The 18,672-nt window shown below is 36.3% G+C and overlaps 2 protein-coding genes across 2 annotated transcripts; one reads left to right on the top strand and one right to left on the bottom strand.

Moving 5' to 3' along the window:
• The first annotated feature begins 240 nt into the window (after window positions 1–240).
• On the top strand, window positions 241–4,590 carry LOC125677549 (uncharacterized). Its single transcript, XM_056160614.1, has 3 exons — window positions 241–1,669; window positions 2,964–3,086; window positions 3,756–4,590. The coding sequence occupies exons 1-3, from the start codon at window positions 325–327 to the stop codon at window positions 4,475–4,477; spliced, it is 2,190 nt and encodes a 729-aa protein (XP_056016589.1). The 5' UTR covers window positions 241–324; the 3' UTR covers window positions 4,478–4,590.
• Window positions 4,591–6,888: 2,298 nt separating this feature from the next.
• Window positions 6,889–15,618, bottom strand: LOC125675099 (PR domain zinc finger protein 13-like). Its single transcript, XM_048912592.2, has 3 exons — window positions 15,399–15,618; window positions 9,693–9,933; window positions 6,889–7,933 (listed from the first exon to the last, which is right to left on the bottom strand). The coding sequence occupies exons 1-3, from the start codon at window positions 15,594–15,596 to the stop codon at window positions 7,062–7,064; spliced, it is 1,311 nt and encodes a 436-aa protein (XP_048768549.1). The 5' UTR covers window positions 15,597–15,618; the 3' UTR covers window positions 6,889–7,061.
• Between the last annotated feature and the right edge of the window lie 3,054 nt (window positions 15,619–18,672).

The following is an 18,672-nucleotide window of genomic DNA, read 5'->3' on the forward strand; positions in this document are numbered from 1 at the left end:
CCTTATACATAAAGATAATTCTAAAAGCACAATGTCAAAATTAAAAAAAATAAAATAAAAAAATGCATAGTTCTTGTTGAACAAAAGTACCAAGAAGTTTTTAAAATTTGGGGGATCTATAACAGTGCTCGTGATAACGGTAAGATACCAATGCAATATAATCTATTCTAATATAACCCCACAAGTCAATAGATAGATTATTTCAAGTGCACAGTATTCCTTAACATTTCCGTTCCACTTAGAAATTATCATCGTATTTCTGCGTGATAACTGATATATAACTTCGACTGCCAAACCCAAGCTTTCATAATCCAATGTCTAGAGATGGCGGACAACTTGGTCATCAAGAAAGCAAACACCAGCCCGTCTCCATTCCTGGATGATGAGGAGGGTATCACGGACAGCGAAGATTCTCTGATGATCGATAGCGAGGAGGAACACCAAATCAGCCAAAGCGCCGAACTTAGGTTCAGGAGATCGCCCATGTTGGGGGGCCCCAACTCCCAGGAGATTGAAAATTATGAGAACCTGAGACGTCAGATGGAAAATAAAAACACCCAAAGAAAGACTGACACGGATATCAGAATTGTCATCAGCTATCTGCGCTCAGTGGATGAGAGCAGAAATCCGGAAGACGTTCCAGCCTCCGAACTGGACCGATATTTGTCGACTTTTTTTACGATCGTAAAGAAGCACGACGGGAATGAGTACGAACCGGCGAGTCTGCGCGGGATGCTGTGTAGCGTCGAACGCTACCTTAAAATGAAACATTACCACACTTCTGTTACCAGGGATCCCGTTTTCACATGTACCAGACACGCGCTCAAGTACAAGCAACAAAGACTTAGAGAAATAGGCAAAGGCATCAAGAAACCGACCGAACCACTGGGTAAATTGGGCTTTGATCGCGTGCACCAGTTATTTTCTGAACAGGAAATGGGACCACACACCCCGATGTCTGTCATCAACACTTTGTGTTTCGTCATCATAGTTCACTTTAGATTACGAAAAGCGATAGATCATAAGAACTTGTTATGGGGCGATATGAAGTTAAAAGCTGATTCTGAAGGAAACGAATACCTTGTATATCAGCCAGTGACCGTGACCACCCAAAGCTTGAAAGCCACGAGAATGAACGACTCTAAACTTTGTATTTGGAGCAAACCCGAACTAAAAGACAGAGATCCGGTGAACATATACAAATTATACGCTAAGAAAAGACCCCCCAGCATGCAGCATGATAATTCTCCGTTCTATCTCGGAATAACGACCATCAACCCAACTCCAATGCAGTCCTGGTACCGCACCTGCGCCATGGGAGTCAATAAACTTAGCGATCTAGTGCGTATGATCCGCAGCATCACAGGACTTCCGCGCACTGCGCTTGACGGATCAACCGAGAGCATTTTGTCTGCCAACTTTTCTATGCCGTCTACGGATGATCGTCTGCCGTACTCCTACAAACCAATTCCGCCCGTGCCAAACTATACGCCCATCAAACCGAAACCTGACTTGTCGGGGGAATCGACAGAAGGAACCGGCTTGGCGGAAACAACCGAAGATGTTGATGAAGCCTCGCGCTCCAGGTGTCTCTCCGCTTCGGAAAGTCCGCTTTCGCCATCCGTCAGTGAGTGTCTGTCACCAATCAGCAATGAGAACCAAACAAAAGGTACAACATTATATACAATGTATTGCAAAGTAAATAGTAAATTACAGTGTATTTAAATACAATTTCGAATGTTTTATTTTTTTTGCGTGACATGCTTTCTGATGTCTCCTCCTTAAAAATTCAAAACTCTGTAAACCAACTTTTATTCACGACGGCTCTATTTTGAGATGTACTAATGATGAACTTGTTCGGGGCGACAAATTTTCGTTACCAAAATTACCTTTAAAATACAAGAAACATTAAAGGACTGGTTCGACGCAAGATATATTCGCGATAATGAAGTTCTCGTTAACCTCGCGAAATTTTTTCGCACGCGATTAAAAGATGATTTACAGTATGTAATAACAAAAATATTTACTAAGATCGTAAGTACTACACATGTTTACAGTGTACATTTGAAGGAACAGTGAACAAACACTGAAACAGTGTTACATTCTGACATTAGATATATTTAAAACATGCCATTAAGAATTAACATTACAATGATATTTAAGATGTTTAATGCTGAGCATTGTATTTGAAGCAAGTTCATGTTAAAAGACAAACATCTAAACATATACTAAATGAAACAATCCCTAAAATTATATACAATTCTACATCAGCTCAATAGTCTCATCAAATGCCCAGGTACCGAGAGTTTTCGTCGAAGAAGGAGATAGTTTCTTTTAGATAACAAATAAAAGGAGAATGACTTAATAATTTTTAAGCTTTCCCCCTTATGCCCTGTTTACCAAAAAAAATGATAGTTTTTTTTAAATGACGCTACTATTCAAACAACCAGAATCGAAAATAATGTCACGTGGTCAAATTATATAGTGAAAGTGTGGAGATCATGGCAGGGTGCTGTAGGCTGATATGCAGCTTAGAGTTTGTCCGAATTCGTGAAGTAGTCTTTATTTTCTAGATATTATTTAAAGCTGTATTACATTACTATATAAGATTTATGAAATTATAAATTTTCACCATTTCCTAAAAACAGTCCACCCAAACAACGTTTTTGAAATAACCACACATTTGCACGAAGAAGTAGACCTTAGTCTTTAATATAAGACTAGAAAGCCTTTTATCTAAATGTAAAATCTGTTACTCATAATATCATAATGAGCAAGATAGAAGTCGTTAAACTGTATCGCTGATAAATCACAAACTAGGACAACCTATCAAGGGAATTTGTTCCAATATGGATAACTTGTCATGTATGTAGATTGTTATAAATTCCATATGTACCGACCATTATCAATATGTAGGGTTTTGGGATTAGGAGAAATACTATCAAATATATTTTGGGTTTCAGGTGAACAGTCAACACCTCTGCAAAGAGCCAAGCAAGCAATCTGCGGAATTCTTCAGACATTGGAGCGATCGGACGCGAAAGAGTTAGAGAAATGGTTGAAGCAGTCTTGTACGGATGCGAATGGTAAGGCGTCAAAGAACAGTTTAAACTCGATAAAAGTTTTTTTGTATCTTATATGCCCACATTATTGGCAAGTACATTAGAAGGCAGCTATATCTACATGAATCTACGTTACAAACTTTGACATTCTTAACTTCCATACAGGATGGGATGTTTACAGTCACCTGACCTGTCCCTTTTTTTCTCTCTCTGCCAATTTCTAATCTTTAAGATGAAATCTGGAAGTAAATCGACAGCGTAATTGTCTGTTGATGTGATGTAAAAGGCACATGCAATAGAACATATGAAAAGTACAATTTTACAAGTAACGCATGCATGCAGTCTTTATATACCTATGTATATTCAATAGTATTAAAAATAGCTACACAAATACATTATAATGAGGCAGTAACTCTATTTGTAAACTCTCGTCTAGGCGAAAACGGAAAAGTCGACCTACCTACCCTATTGTTTTTAGCAAATGACCGTAAATACACATTATGTTTTTTAATTCTAGAGGTTATAAATATATTGGTACTAGAAAACGTCAAGTTTCCAATGCAGTGTTAATGACTCTGTCTCTTGATGAAATATCAATCATACTTTCACTTTACGCATGGATACAATGTCATGAATATATGTTTCGTTCTCAAAACATGCCAGTTATTCTGACTGAAAACCTGCTCTTTTCAGCCGAGGGTACTTCTGAAACTTGTATAAAAGAGGAAGAAGATGATGACGACGAGGGTGACAGTACGACACATATTACGCTTAAAATGACCTTTAACCCACGCGCACGACCCGGGAAAGAACCAATCAAAATAAATTCTGTGGTAACTAATCAATTAGGCAAAAATTGCGAAACCAAAACTTGCAACGAAAGTAATGGGACGGACGGTGTTCAGAGTGCACGCAAAAGAAGTCCTGTCGCACTGGACATCGCCAATGAAGACAGCACGTTTTCATATCCCTGTAAAAGAAACAAAATTCATACACCAAATCCCGTCAATCTCACCAATGAAAATTCATCAAATGCTATGACATCACATGACGATGAACTGAAGATACGGAAATCATCAGAAGATATGGCTTCTAGTTCTCCCATTGGTAGTGTCGCGGTATCGCATATATCAGATCATTTGACTTCACCAAGTACAGAAATTCTACCTAACTTCTCATCCACTTATAGTACAGTTCCGCACGCTCATATGGCACCGGCGCATGCGCAGCGCCCGCCATTCTTTGGCACCCATGACCCTAACTGGTCCACCTCCCTACCTTATCCCGCCTTGTACCACAGAGGAGGAATGGAGACTATCACACCAATGACCGCGCACTGCAGTTACACACAGTACCAGTTCGCGCAGTCACTTCACTCGGCAAGTTCGTGCCAGTTCCCACAAAACAATCTGTAGCCGTTCTGAGATGTTTGTGTACATTTATAATTTCAACCAATATATTGAATGAATCTGGGTTGTTTTTTTTTAGCAACTTTGAATATGTAAAATTAAAATGAGATATCAGCATGGATTCATGTTCATTTGAGTAAACGTACTACACGTATTATGGTATAACATCATGGTGAAATTAATTCAATATATTCCACAGCGTCTTAATCCCCCCCCCCCTGCCTAATTTCAATATTACATCCAGCGATGCGACCCCTTTCATTGAATATAGGTACTGACTTTCTTGTTCTCTAAACAGTTTCGTTTTCGTTCCGATCCGAAGAATTATTGTATTGCCAATATGAATTTCTTTATATATGAGACAAACTGACGCATAACACAGATAAGAATACGAAAATACCCTCATAGTCAGACAAAGAAGTAGAGCTCTCCAAACAGAACCATTATTCCTGTAGTACGTAACCAAATTAGGGCATATATAAACCTTTTCCCGAGTGACCTTCACCTCTTCCAAATAACGTTGAAACATGCCACATCATCTGGTTACAATCTGTAATTCTGCCAAGGATGAACATTAAATACCTCTGTATTTTGCTATATCACATTTCGATCGTGATATCTGAAATACGGTACTCTTAAGCCCCATTCACATGCCCTGATTTGCTCACGGGATGCAAATTCTGCATATACATGTATACAAAATCTGCACCCGGGTGTAAATTTTAGCATGTGAACGCAATTGCATATATGCAAAAGTAAATATACATATGTGCAAATATACACCCGGGTGTAAATCTGCACCTACTCAGACCAGATGCTTTACTTTTGCATATGTGTATATTTACTCCTAGTGAATTTTTTTCATGTGAACGCACACACCGTATACAACGTCACACTCGAGGAGTCGTCACTGTGGATCACGAGGGATCGGCTCCGAAGAGGAACAAACGCAGTATCACCGACTATGATATCGCTTTTCTCATAAAATACACCGTATTTCTGCAAACATTATATTGCATAGAGTGTCGTAGACATATCTTGATCAATCAAATTTGTCACCGAAGCCTACACAGTAAGGGAAAATCCTCCTTCTCAATCGAAAATAATCCGCCATCTTTAACAAACTTCGAGATTCATTGCCATTTGACCCTAATTTGTTAAGTACCATGTGAACGCTTAGCAAATAGACTTTTACACACGGATGCAATTTTTGCATATATGCAAAATTTGCACCTCGTGAGTAAATCAGCGCATGTGAACGGGGCTTTCGTGTTTATGGAATTTGGCAAGTGGTTTGACAAACAAGTTGATGGTACAGGGATTTCAACAGTCTCGATTGAAGTCAGCATTTCGCAAATTCTATGGTCGTTATAACGATCTAGTTCGTCAATACAACCTCGCATTAGGTCAAATGCTGTCTGACGTGTTTCATACCGTTTGTTAAGCCGTTCTTGGCACACTGATTTTGACTGCGGATAACTCCGTTTACCTGATCAGGATATGGGGCTCACGGCGGGTGTGACCGGTCAACAGGGGATGCTTACTCCTCCTAGGCACCTGATCCCACCTCTGGTGTGTCCAGGGGTCCGTGTTTGCCCAACTATCTATTTTGTATTGCTTGTAGGAGTTATGAGATTAATCACTGTTCGTTATCTTCACCTTGCATTTAACTGAAGGTAATTTCCGCGATTGTAACATAAGCTTTTTTTTTTTTTTATCTCAAGTAACCACATACTGGTCAAATGCTAATAGTTGGCTATTTGCAGCGTACTTTTCCGGATGATGGTTTCTGCCATTTACGATTTGTAAACCACGAAGCATTTCATTACAAGCATATTTAAGCAATTTACACAATTTATCTGATCTGTGCTTTTTAAAAGGGGAAAATGTTCAAGAGGAGTCTCGGTGATAAGTTTAGTCTGTAACAATATCATAGATAAAAATCCACAGACTATTTGTGGAGGTGTAAGGGGGGGGGGACCCGAATGACAACTCTCGATAGAGATGGGGAAATTCATATTGATATCAATCATAAATCTAAGCGGAATGTTTTTGTTTTCAAAAATAAAACTTTGACATGCGTCCTGGTGTGCGTGGATTTTCCCCGTTTGCCTAGTGGCCTTATTTTTGGTTCCATATCAAAGAACCAGCCAACATAACCGCTAACTCCAAAATTATAGTGTTCACTTTCATATTAATAGAAAGAGGTTTAAGCACTGTCTGGCCATGTCGTCTCATGCATGATAAACATACACGTATGCTTACCATGTAGAGTAGCACAGTTGCTCGTTAATTTATTAGAAATATGTTCATGACAATATCAAGATGGAATATTTCTTTAGGAGTTTCTTTGTAGTAATAAATTTTTAAAAAAAAACAGAACGAGAAATAGCAGAATATTCATTAACGAGATTTATTGCAAACACCCTTATGTGACATGAAAGGAAATAGCATAATAATGTTATCACAATAAAATATAATTATATTATCATACTTTATCTATATAATTACGTATATTTATTGAGACAAATCATTACAATACGCAAATACAGTAAACAATATATCTTTATACATATACTAATAGTACAGTTCAAATAACCACAATCTCGTCTTCCACCTCTGATTTGACCAGAACATTGGGATGCCTTGATTTAATATGTCTATCCAAATCCCGTCGTCTGACCAGAATTTTCCCGCAATGGTCACATCTGTACGGCGTCTGTCCTTCAGCGTGAAGGCGAACGTGTTTGTTTAGATTACTTGGATCACCGAATGGGCGAAGACAAACTTTGCACTTTAACGGTTTATATCCCGTGTGCGTGCGCAGATGGATTTTCAAGCCGTACTTCCGGGAGTAGAGTTTTCCGCAGTACAAACACAGATGCCCTTTCTGTGATTTATCGGCGAAGAAAGATTTCGGAAGTAAGTCCAGTGGCTCCCCCTCTACGTCACCAGGAAGCGGAAGCTTGAATTTTTCGATAACCTCATTTTTGTATGAATTATCCGATTGTCTGCTTTTGAACTCAGTTCGCCATTCTTGTAAAGAACTTTCCAATGTAGGCATTCTGCTACCTGGTATAAAATATGGGGCCAAAAATTTGCCGTAGACGAAATCACGTGACTGGAGAGTCATCACAGGGGCAAGAGACATTGGAAAGAACGGAAATGACGGATACTGATGGTATTCACCAGAGTGTAATTCTGTAGCGCGGCATTGCAGGGCTCTCAATCTTGGAGAGTAAAAAGCACTGCTCTGAGCTCTGAAATCCATGCCGTATTTGCTGCGCTCCAAAGTAGAATTTTGAATATTTCCTGAAGTAGCGGCGTCTAGAAATGGTCTGAAGAGTGTCTGTGGTGGTTGGGTCATGGCGTCCTTTGTGCATTTAAACAGGATATGGGCCTTCAGGGGGTTGGGGTATTTGAACGTCTTCCCACATGAATCACAAACATAGCATTCTTTACCTGGAAATGTATGAAAAAAATATTTCTCATTAATTTCTCTATGGATTTTGTATAATGAGACAAAAGCAAAGAAATGTATGGCGGATTTTGAGAGACCTAGCAGTTTTTAAAAAAGCGAGAATTAGATACCTAATACCCTGCATGAAAAGGGTAGAGGTAACGAGCAGTGATCAATCTCATAAATCTTACAAAGAATACAAAATCGAGAACAGGACCAAAATGGACCCCTGGCCACACCAGATGTGGGATCAGGTGCCTAGGAGGAAAAAGCATCCCCTCTTGACCGGTCACACCCTCCATGAATCCTCTATATCTTGATCAGGTAAACAGAGAAAATACTCAATCTGCTTCCAATCACTAATCTTGTAGCCTTTAATGGATTAAATCCTGAATAATCAAAATAGTCTATATGTACATTTGTCTTTTACTCTTATCGTGTTAAAGCGATAGAATATGAAAGTTAAATTTCCATATCTGATTTTAAAAACATATTAGATAACAATGAATTTCAATGATAATTTTTGCCGTATGATTGCAAATATAGATATTAGGACGTACAAAAGTTACAAATACTTTTGTCTGCAATACGTAGATTTATTAATCTACATGTATATCTACAACAAACTTCAAATATAACAGAATATTGCGAGTCTTTGTGCTTATCAATGAGGAGGAACTAAGCAATTTGACCCTTTTGCTCTGCAAATTCAACATTACTGTTTCAAATTCGCTATTGTTACAATTATCGTGATTAAAAATCAATGTATATTAAAAAATAAATATAAAAATAAAATGATCGAAATTAACAATCTTACAAATGTACAAATACTTCTCTTTGAAATATCCAATTGTGCTCTTTTTGCATTTAAAGTTTTTTGAAAAGCTTGTACATATAAATTTTCTGTCAACATGACACTTTCTGTTTTGTTAATCTATGATTTAAAAAAGGAATTCGCAGATAGAAAGCATATAAAGGGGGGGGGGGGGGGGGGAGGAGAATTACACCGATTTTCAGCTCTTCCTTCTGAAAAATCTTCCGACACAAAATAAAGATCCTTCCAAACATTGTATGCAAATGAAATCTTGTTTCAAATGCTTGATTTTTACAGAATTGAATTTATTAATGATGTCAAAATGAAAATGAAATTTCCGTAAACACAATACAATTTACAAGATCTGGGCAATTTGTTGCAAAACTCTCAGGACACTGAGCCATGTGATTAATTCATCAAACAATTTCTTCTGATTTGTTTCTCATGAAATGTATAAAGATTTATGAAATATATTTCATCTTGATGATTTGTTTAATTAACTAGACGTAAACGTTAAATCTTTCATTCATGGTTACAGACTTTATAGACTTAAAAAACCTTCATATCATCATCGCAGAATCTCCCGGAATACTACATTTTTAACAAGGACCCTGTTTTTATCTAAAGATGGATTTGGCAAAAGAAAAATAATAAAAGAAAAAATAAAACCCAATGTCTACTTTGGACAAAACCATAAACTCTATTAGTTTGCAGAACAAAATGAATTCTCCATTTCTACATGCGACTATTCATTACTAGTAATGATTTTGACTTTGAAAATGTAGTTACGCAAGTAGCCTAATAGCTGCTGTGTTCTGAGAAAATTGGAATGATAAAAGGCCGTAACACTGAAAAAGAAAATCTACGATATCATATATTCCCATCTTCCTTGCATAATGCAAGCTATAATGTGCAAAAAGTCTCAGAAAAAGTTCCTGGGTACCGACCTTGTATGTTGACTAGTGACAGGAAAGGAACACCGCACTGTCTGGCCAGGTCGTCTCCGTACCACGCCAATACCTCCTCTCCTCCCCTTAGCCTCCGCAAGGTTCTTAAATAAACAACCCCATCATCGGAGCGAAAAAATTCGGTATTCTGCTCGTGCCGGTCTCGTGCGGGGCGTACTCCTCTCAGCCAGTCACTGGCCGCTTTCAGCTCCGGAACGATCGTGTCATCTTGAAATTTCACCTGGTAATTAAAAAGTTAAACACTTGACATATTTCAACCTTAAAACAAATATTGAATCTAGTTGATAATTTCCTTTATACGAGTATTAAGTAAAATGTGATTAATATCGATGAATAATCCGTGTACATATTGACAGAGGTGATCAACTGGAGGCAGATTTGATGCAATGGATATTTTGTTCCTTTCCAGTCGTGTTGCTAGTGGGGATTAGAATTTCATGCTATTGTTTTCCCCTTAAATCTTGGTCAACAAGAAAAAGGTTTTAATTTACACCTGTCTGACCCACCGGAGACACTGTTACCACTGCTTGCTACAGTGTCTATACCGTTTATTTGCACTTAAAGGATATCCCCCATCCACACCAAATAAAGCGATCAAATAGAGCGAAATCCCCAAATCTAATATAATAGGATAATAAAGACACGGGAACGGCAGCGGCTCTGATAGATGCAAACAGCGGCACGTTCGGTTGGATGCATTAATTAAAATATCTTCTACATGATGCAACTGCAAAGTCGGGAAAAGCAGCAAAACCCCGATCAATTTTTCGGGGAGACGAATCTTTAAAGATGGTTTAGTACAATTGCGTCGTGAAGGCCTTGTCAAAATTGTGGACACTGTGACCACGTCGGCACGCGCTGTGCACGAGAATACGGCCACTTGATTCATCTCGACATTTTAATGCATCCTCGCAGCGACCATTTTCCACTTCACTTGAAACAAATGACCCACTTGCAGGCCTCTTCAGAAAATGATTTGTACAAAATTTTGCCGATTTATTGATAAATAACACAACTAATTACATGTTCCGTCCCTTTCCCTTCCGTACGTCTTGTGTCAAATTGAAAATCACTGAACAACTTCGAAGAGGCAAATTACATGGGTCTGGTTTTACCGGGAGCCCCAAGTATTGCCCTCGGCCATCTGACTCGGTCAATTAATCAACTCTCATATGACACATTCCCAAACAGAATACCTCTGTAAGTGGACAATGTGCAAGACAAACCTTTCTGATCTGAAAGGTCGAGTGCTACAATTTACTTTCTACCATTGCCGAGTGCCTCATTACCACAGACGATGGCCGAGAATGGTTAAAAGCATGAACTAAAACAGCCTGTTAAAGGCTTTACAAGGTGCGGTACAGTCTGCTTGCAAATGTATCTTAAATCACTCTTTTCAAAGATGGAATTCATCTTTTAAAAAGGGACACGAGTTCTGTGCTTTTGATTGAAAGGAGATCGAGATTCAGATGAAAGGATATGAAGCCCACTTTTGCACTCGAGCCTTTAATGATTTCGGTCGTAAATATGAATCATTTTGTAAGAATATAACATATAAATTTTCAGAAATGATATTTTTTAAAACAAATTACAAAGAATTTAGATCTTTTATTATCGGTAGTACAGCAGATTGTTATAGTTTTGAATTCCCGGAATTTTAAAACTTGAACGTATCATATTTCTATTAAAAAATTTAATCAGGAACAGTCCATTTGACCCGCCCCTAACCCCTCCCAGTAATCCTATCAGTAATCCTATACACACGCCCAAATAAGCCGCCCAACACTCGCCATTTTCTGATTTTAGTCTATTGTATTCGATCAAATGATGTTTTCTAGATTCTGGTGATAACATGCTTGACACCGAATTCTCACTGTCGATCTGTTCATCTAATATCTTTTCATACTTTAACTGAATTGAAATGTTTAAATCATTTAAAGGGTATATCTCGCCCTTAACGACCCACTTCCTTGATAATTCAAAATTATGAACCCAAATAAGTTTTTTATTTGATCGGTTTTTCAACATAAATATCGCTAAATTAAAAACAGATTTTACATGTACGTATTTGATTTTATCTTTTAAATTCATTAATCATTAGTCATTCAAACAAAACTTGTAACACCAAATCCATTAAAAGAAATCCAGTGGATTGAATTCTGTATATTGATAATATTTACCACATTGAAAATGACATTACTTCAAAATCGCAGTTTTAATTTAAAGCAATAAAAGTGACGTTTTCGGTGAAGAACTACGACAGACATATTAAATGCATGATTTCTGATGTCGAATCACTAAAAATGGCATGGAAGTGGCCGTAAATATTGTTATGGTTTTGCCACAGAAGACTTGAAATTTGATAAAAATATATTTCAAATATCAAAGATTTCTGTTGAATATTCTAAAAACACATTTTCGGGACCAATTAGTCCCTTATCATATATAACTCTACGCTTTTGAAATAATGGAGGGTGTAGGTGCGCAATCGCCAATATCCAATACAATGTATCTCATATCTATAGTCAATTTGCACATTTGTTCGAGTATAACCGCGGTCAATATTTCCCAATGGAAAACAGCAAAGAAAAAAAGTACGATATCATGCATGCACTAATAAAATGTTACAAATCATTTTCATGGCGACATACCAGTAACCCAATGATTACGTCATAATAAAATTCACTTTGAGGGGAATTATATTCCTGTAGTTTTTCTTTCTTTCTTCTTTTTTTTTTTTTTTTTTTTTTTTTTTTTTTTTTTTATATAGTTTTTATCATGGTATATTTAAATTTTAAAATCAGATGCGGACACGTACATACAACTCTTCTAGTTCGGACAGCCATAGTAAATTTAACACTGTGAGCGGGCTCATAAAACCGAGACAAGTTCACTTTAATTGAGTTTATTTAAGTTTTAAGGCCTTCATGACTTTGGTGCTCTCCAAGAAACTCACTTAATATATAAGCAACTATTTAGGTAAAGTTTGTTGTAGCCTCCTGTTACAAAAGAGATCTATAGTTTCAGATATCGTCATCAGATCAGTCACCACTATTGCTAGTATATCTGGCTGGTCGCGGAACAATCCAAGCTTTATAGAAAACGCGTATATCTGAGGCTAGTGTAACACCTCTAGATCAAACAATGCACCTACTCGCTCTGGACATCGTTGTGTAAATCACGAGAATTGGAACAGAAAAATGTATTAAATCGTCAAAATCTCTCAAATTGCTTTGACTCATTTAAAGTTTCAGTTGTAAATACATGTGGTAACACAGTCAAATATATACAAAAGACTACTGTATTTTGTCCCAAATAATAATTTAAACCTTTATTTTATCTTTGAAAAGAATATAATCAAAATTTAATACTAGTTTTCTCTAAAGTTCAAATGAGATTGTATATATGCGAGTGTGTCACAAATCGGCTCACAACATAAACTGTTCTGTTGTGATACACCAAGGCTTCTTTCAGTGATTTGCATGTTGTTTAAAGACTTTGATTTAAAATTCTAAATTCCAAATCAAATTAAATGTATGGTAATTTAAAGAGAAAAATACAAACAGTCTAGATACTAAAATATTCATGTCAGGAAGTTTGATACCAGTATTTTGGATTTTTGGACCAGAATCAATTTCTACAGATCGAATACAGGTTTCTTGAAAGCGTATTTTTTTTTTTAAATTTGGCTTCAAAGATCGATTACACTGAATCTGGATATACATGTACATGTACTAAATAAGAGAAAAATACGGCTTTCCGGAACAAAACGGTTTGAGGGGTTCTACTGATATAGTTTTCTAGTACATATTTTGGGCGTTTTAATGATCATATTAATTAATTAATTAGTATATCAGACAAACATAGAAAAGGAAGAGGAGTACCAGCGAGGCTTTTCATCTGCAACAATGAACATAAATATCTTAACACGATGTACTATCAAGTATTCAATAATAAAGATAATGGCTTAATGGGTTGAGGAGAACAGACTAATTGATAAATTTAGATAATGAACGCACTGAGTTTGTTTATTAAATGTACAACATAAGTACTTGACATTAAATCGCAGAAATTTAAAAGTATTCAGTTTATGCCAATATTTACCAGCCAGATAATTTTCCCGCGTATTTGACAAAGCCTTACATTCGATTACATTCTGACATTCATATAATTGCAAATGTTATGTATTCTTTCATTTCTTGGAGTTAAGTTTATTTGGCCAAAACCATGTATAGTTTCGGAGCATATTATGTACAGACATACATAAAAAAAAAACATGCGTCATTTGTGATACCTTCAAATACACAAACCTCTATAGTTTCACGCAGATGCACCACAAGCAATGTATTTCCTTACTATCGGCTAACAGTTACAATGAATGTAAATGAACACAGTACTGAAATGTGTTGCCATCAAAGGCAGTCGCGCCCTACAGCAAAAAAACATTTATATACATACTAAATATTACATTTTAAAAAAAATAATTTTTATATAATCATTACGTATATAACGGTATATATACTACAGAGTGTTTAGAACTTTGGGCAGTAGCGATTTGATGAAAAATACATAAGATTGTGCAGTCGTTTTCTCTCAGTAAGACTGGGGAATGAACGAGCTTAAAAGTATTCGGCTTTGTCCACTGATCTTTACATGTACCACGCCAATGCCTAAGTGGTATTCATCTTCAAGTTCGTTACGCGAAGTGCGCGTTCTTTTCGAAGCTTCAGTACTAGTGTATATTTGGAGAATAGTACAACTCTATCTGCTTAAACAACTGGGAGACCGTAATCATGTTACTAAATTTAATTGGCATATTTATAATTTTGAATTTAAGCGGTAAACTATTTAGCTATAGACACCGTTGATCGAAATTCTTACGCAGGTCACTGAGCATGGCACGGATCTCATAAAAGTTTTTAATCCAAGAAAAAGAGGTGTCCTCAAAAAAGTTTTCATAAATTTCAAGGAAAACGTATAGTATCCGAAAGTATGGCAAAGATAAATCAAGTATACTTAAAAAAAAATCAACAACTTCGGTAATGTTTTAAATAATTCTGACCAATGCACGTTACAGTAAGTTGAAAAGAAGGCAAATTATGAAATCTGATAACTATAACCAAAATTTTTTAGTTTACGTTTTTGAATTAAAAGTTCAACCTGTTGAATTATTTTCATTTCCAAAGCTCTTAATAAGTCTTCCAGTTCATCTTATGAAAATTTCGGAATAGGCCCGTAGCATCTAAATTCAAGGCAAACAACGTAAAGTGCAAGGGAGGACATACTTTTGACCAAAGGACAAAACTGATCTACGTGTTAGACCGAGCCAATGATGACTTGATTGCAACTTTACAAAATCGGCAGAAATTGTACCTGCTAGAAAATTACTCAATAACATATAATTAATTTTTTGAACAAATTAATAATTTGAAAACGTATTTTTTGTTTGGTTTTTCTTTTGAAATACTGAATTTCTTAATTTGCAGAGATTTTATATAAAAAATATATATATATCGTGATATTTAAGTATATTTTGATTATATTTGAAAACACAAACCTGTGAAATGATCGTGATTCACCTGTGAATTTAAAGTAAATTAAATAAATAGAAAACAAATAGCAAATATTAAATAAATGAATGAAATAATAAATGTGGAACTGAAAAAATAATTAATGAATACCAACCTTTATCGTGACATCGGTTGGTAAATCGTCTGATGAATTCCGACCAAATTGAAATTCTCCAGGATATGGACCAGCGATACACAGCGGGGGTATATTTGACCCAGCCACCACCCGTACCCTCTGCGGATCTACAGGAGCGTGGCTCAAAGGATCCCGTGAGGACATAGTATGATTAATGTTATTTGATAATAAGTCCATTATTCTATTAAAGATGTGTGATATTCATATAACCTTACGAATTTGTTAAATGGAAAAGAAAAAGCAAGTGTTGGGGTCTTTTATAGGATTTAATACTAAAAGGACAGTCCTGTGAAAACTTGCGATCGGTAACAGCTGCTCTGGGCAGGCGAGACCCTATGACAATTATTTGGTTTCTATGACAATATCAAACTTTCTCCTTCAACGGGACGCACCGAAAGCCGCATCGGCGGTAGCGCATGCGCCTCCAGCCATTTATTATACTGAATTCAATTGATATTAAAATTCATTGACATAAAACAGATCAATTTTTTTATGGAGGGGAAAAATTCGGCTCAGGAAATAGTTTTGGTCAACCGTTTTGTGCGGCATTAAAATTGAACAGTAACCAAAACACAGTTTCTGATTACGGGTAGCGATAATTCGTTGGAGATCGCATTATCCCGTTCATAATTGTGACATGGATTTAAAGTTCAAACGCCGATTCTAAAAAATCCTTTTTATCCAAATTCCTGCTAACCCTGTCCGTCGTTATAGTAATACTATTTTGAATTATGGACATTTGATTAAAATTTTATTGGGATTACATGTAAATCCCTTTATCAAGTCTTCACAATGTATAAAGATATATTAATAAGATTACTGTCTTATTAAAGTTGTTAAAAAAATTGGGGGGATTTTTGTCATATTAAAACACAAATATACCAACAAACCCCCGAACAAACATAAAACACCATATAAAAAACACCCCCCCCCCCCACCACAAAAAACCCCAACAAACAACCTCACAAAGGAAGAAGTTAAGTCTTTCAACATATCTAAATGTTAGGTAATTGAATGATTTTTCATTTTTTATTTTGAATATTCATTACAGCTATAGGACATATGCCATGATGTGAATTTTGAATGATTTTTTTTTAATGCTTTGACCTATGCATGTTTTATACCCACCCAATGTTGAAAACACTGTACATGATGAAATAAGCTACAGATGGCGAGTAGTTTCAAACTTTCAGACAAACTGGAGATACTATTGTTTCTATACAAAATTAAGATTTCCACCGTGACATTAATATTGCGGGCATGTTTTAAAAACCATCAACCTGCATAATAAATGGCGATGTTCCATGCTTCTGAGTCTGTTCTCTGGTGGGAATGCACCCTCTGGTGTGCGACCTGTCCCCTCGTCTGTCTTGAGGGCCGGGACTGTTATCACTTCTCTCATTTCAGTATTCGCTCTCGTTTTCTATGTGGTACCATTAACCGTACATTGTCCAAAACCAAACGCCTTTTTCTGGAGGCCGTGCTCATTCGAAGACGCACGCAGTGTCGCGCGCCCGTCGCGTGCCGATATCGTCTGCCAAACGCGCGCCAGTTTCTCTTTTGGTCGTCTTTCGTATATCTTTTGATGTTATCTTTTCATTTTCAATTTGATTTCAATAACAATGAAGACCTGTTTAGTATTTAATGTTTTGCATGTCCAATTAATCACAACCAACTGCATAGGAATTAAACATGTGTTTAACCAAGACATTTTCCCACAACTTTTTTCCCCTCAAGAATACTTTTAATCATTGATGAAAGATTTTTGAGAATATTTCATATATATATTTTTGCTAAATGTTAACATTAACATTACTTGCAAAGAAGTAATGCCTTAATTTACAATCAGCATACTGGGGTGAATCTAGGACTTGTCATTTTGTTTTGTTTAGTGAATGGCCAACAACTTTCCGTTACTAATCAGAAACATTTACAGGGTGTTAGCAATGATTGGCAAAATCATTCAATAAACCTTGAATTAATTCACAATCCTAAAGAATGTGTTCAAAAGTTTTAATCTCTAATTCACAAAATGAACAATCATGTGTATCAGCTATAGTAGATTATTTTAAAAAAAAAAAAAACAATGGAAAAAATGCATAAGAAGAAAAGTTATCCGCCAAAGTAAAAAACAAAAAACAAATTAAATAAATAAATTATAAAACAAAAACAAATAACGCAACATATTCGTCTACCCTGCTCTAATCACAGGGGCATCTTATCCGCTCTGTTCTCTATCACACATATATAAATACATATATGTGTGATAGAGAACAGAGCGGATAAGATGCCCCTGTGCTCTAATTTTGAATTTTCTGTACGTATTATTAGGTTTGTTAAAACTTGTCTGACTTTATCAACCCGACAAATTTCTGTAGATAGTCAATAACAAACGAACTGGAATGTAATAATCAGAAAATTCAATGCTTTGTTGTTGGATATGGAATTTATTTCACTCGTATATATATATATTTATAGGTTATAGACTTTGTATGGGAAAATATGACGACCGAGTTTTTTGGCGCGTAGACGGACCGAGCTTGCGAGGTCCGTCCGCTACAAAAAACGAGTTTATTGAATATCCTCTATATAATAATAACCGCACACCTTTTGACAATGAGTAGACAATGCATTGCATGGAGCTATAGAATTCGGATCTTTTATTTGCTCTTCTGCTTTTGGGTTTAATACCTGACATCTACAAACGGTGGACAATCCGGAATTAATTAATCTTATTGACCAAACAAACAAACTGGTTAGGTAATTTGGTGGTCAGCTTGAAACATTCCTTACATTTTTTGTTTACATTTTCGTTTACCAAAGGACGAAGTATCGGGTTGAAGTTAGCATTAACAATGGTAAAGAAATTGATTCTTCCTGTGGGTAAACAGGATTGGGTGACGAGTGGTGACGGATAGGCACCCGGCGTTCACCAACAGACAGACAGAACAATGTGTGGTCAGTCCTAGACAAATGGACTGCAGCTGGTACACATCAAAGGTTGACCAGCTACTGAAGGTTTATTCAATGCTATACTTCACAGAAATTCCTTGGCAAATTTTGTTCGACAAATTCTTGAACTTGATTTCAAGCATTAATTCTCTAATATATGGGTAGGTTCAAGTTGGTAGGCGAAATTGTTGTTTTCATCCCCCAAAAAAGTAACAATTTACAATTATTCAATTCCTACTCCAAATGATGGTCTAGAAACTGACGACGGTGTCCAATACGGATACCTACAAGATTCCGGTTT

Source organism: Ostrea edulis, chromosome 3, assembly GCF_947568905.1.
Source record: "Ostrea edulis chromosome 3, xbOstEdul1.1, whole genome shotgun sequence".
In the NCBI taxonomy this organism is placed as follows: domain Eukaryota; kingdom Metazoa; phylum Mollusca; class Bivalvia; order Ostreida; family Ostreidae; genus Ostrea; species Ostrea edulis.

What these genes read in the sequence shown, in the direction of transcription:
- LOC125677549 (XM_056160614.1), top strand. Translation starts at nt 325, where the DNA reads ATGGCGGACAACTTGGTCATCAAGAAAGCAAACACCAGCCCGTCTCCA. An exon ending in CAATGAGAACCAAACAAAAG is followed by an intron (nt 1,670 to 2,963) that starts GTACAACATTAT and finishes TTTGGGTTTCAG; the next exon opens with GTGAACAGTCAACACCTCTG. An exon ending in GTCTTGTACGGATGCGAATG is followed by an intron (nt 3,087 to 3,755) that starts GTAAGGCGTCAA and finishes TGCTCTTTTCAG; the next exon opens with CCGAGGGTACTTCTGAAACT.
- LOC125675099 (XM_048912592.2), bottom strand. Translation starts at nt 15,596, where the DNA reads ATGGACTTATTATCAAATAACATTAATCATACTATGTCCTCACGGGAT. An exon ending in CAACCGATGTCACGATAAAG is followed by an intron (nt 9,934 to 15,398) that starts GTTGGTATTCAT and finishes TTTAATTACCAG; the next exon opens with GTGAAATTTCAAGATGACAC. An exon ending in GTCACTAGTCAACATACAAG is followed by an intron (nt 7,934 to 9,692) that starts GTCGGTACCCAG and finishes ATACATTTCCAG; the next exon opens with GTAAAGAATGCTATGTTTGT.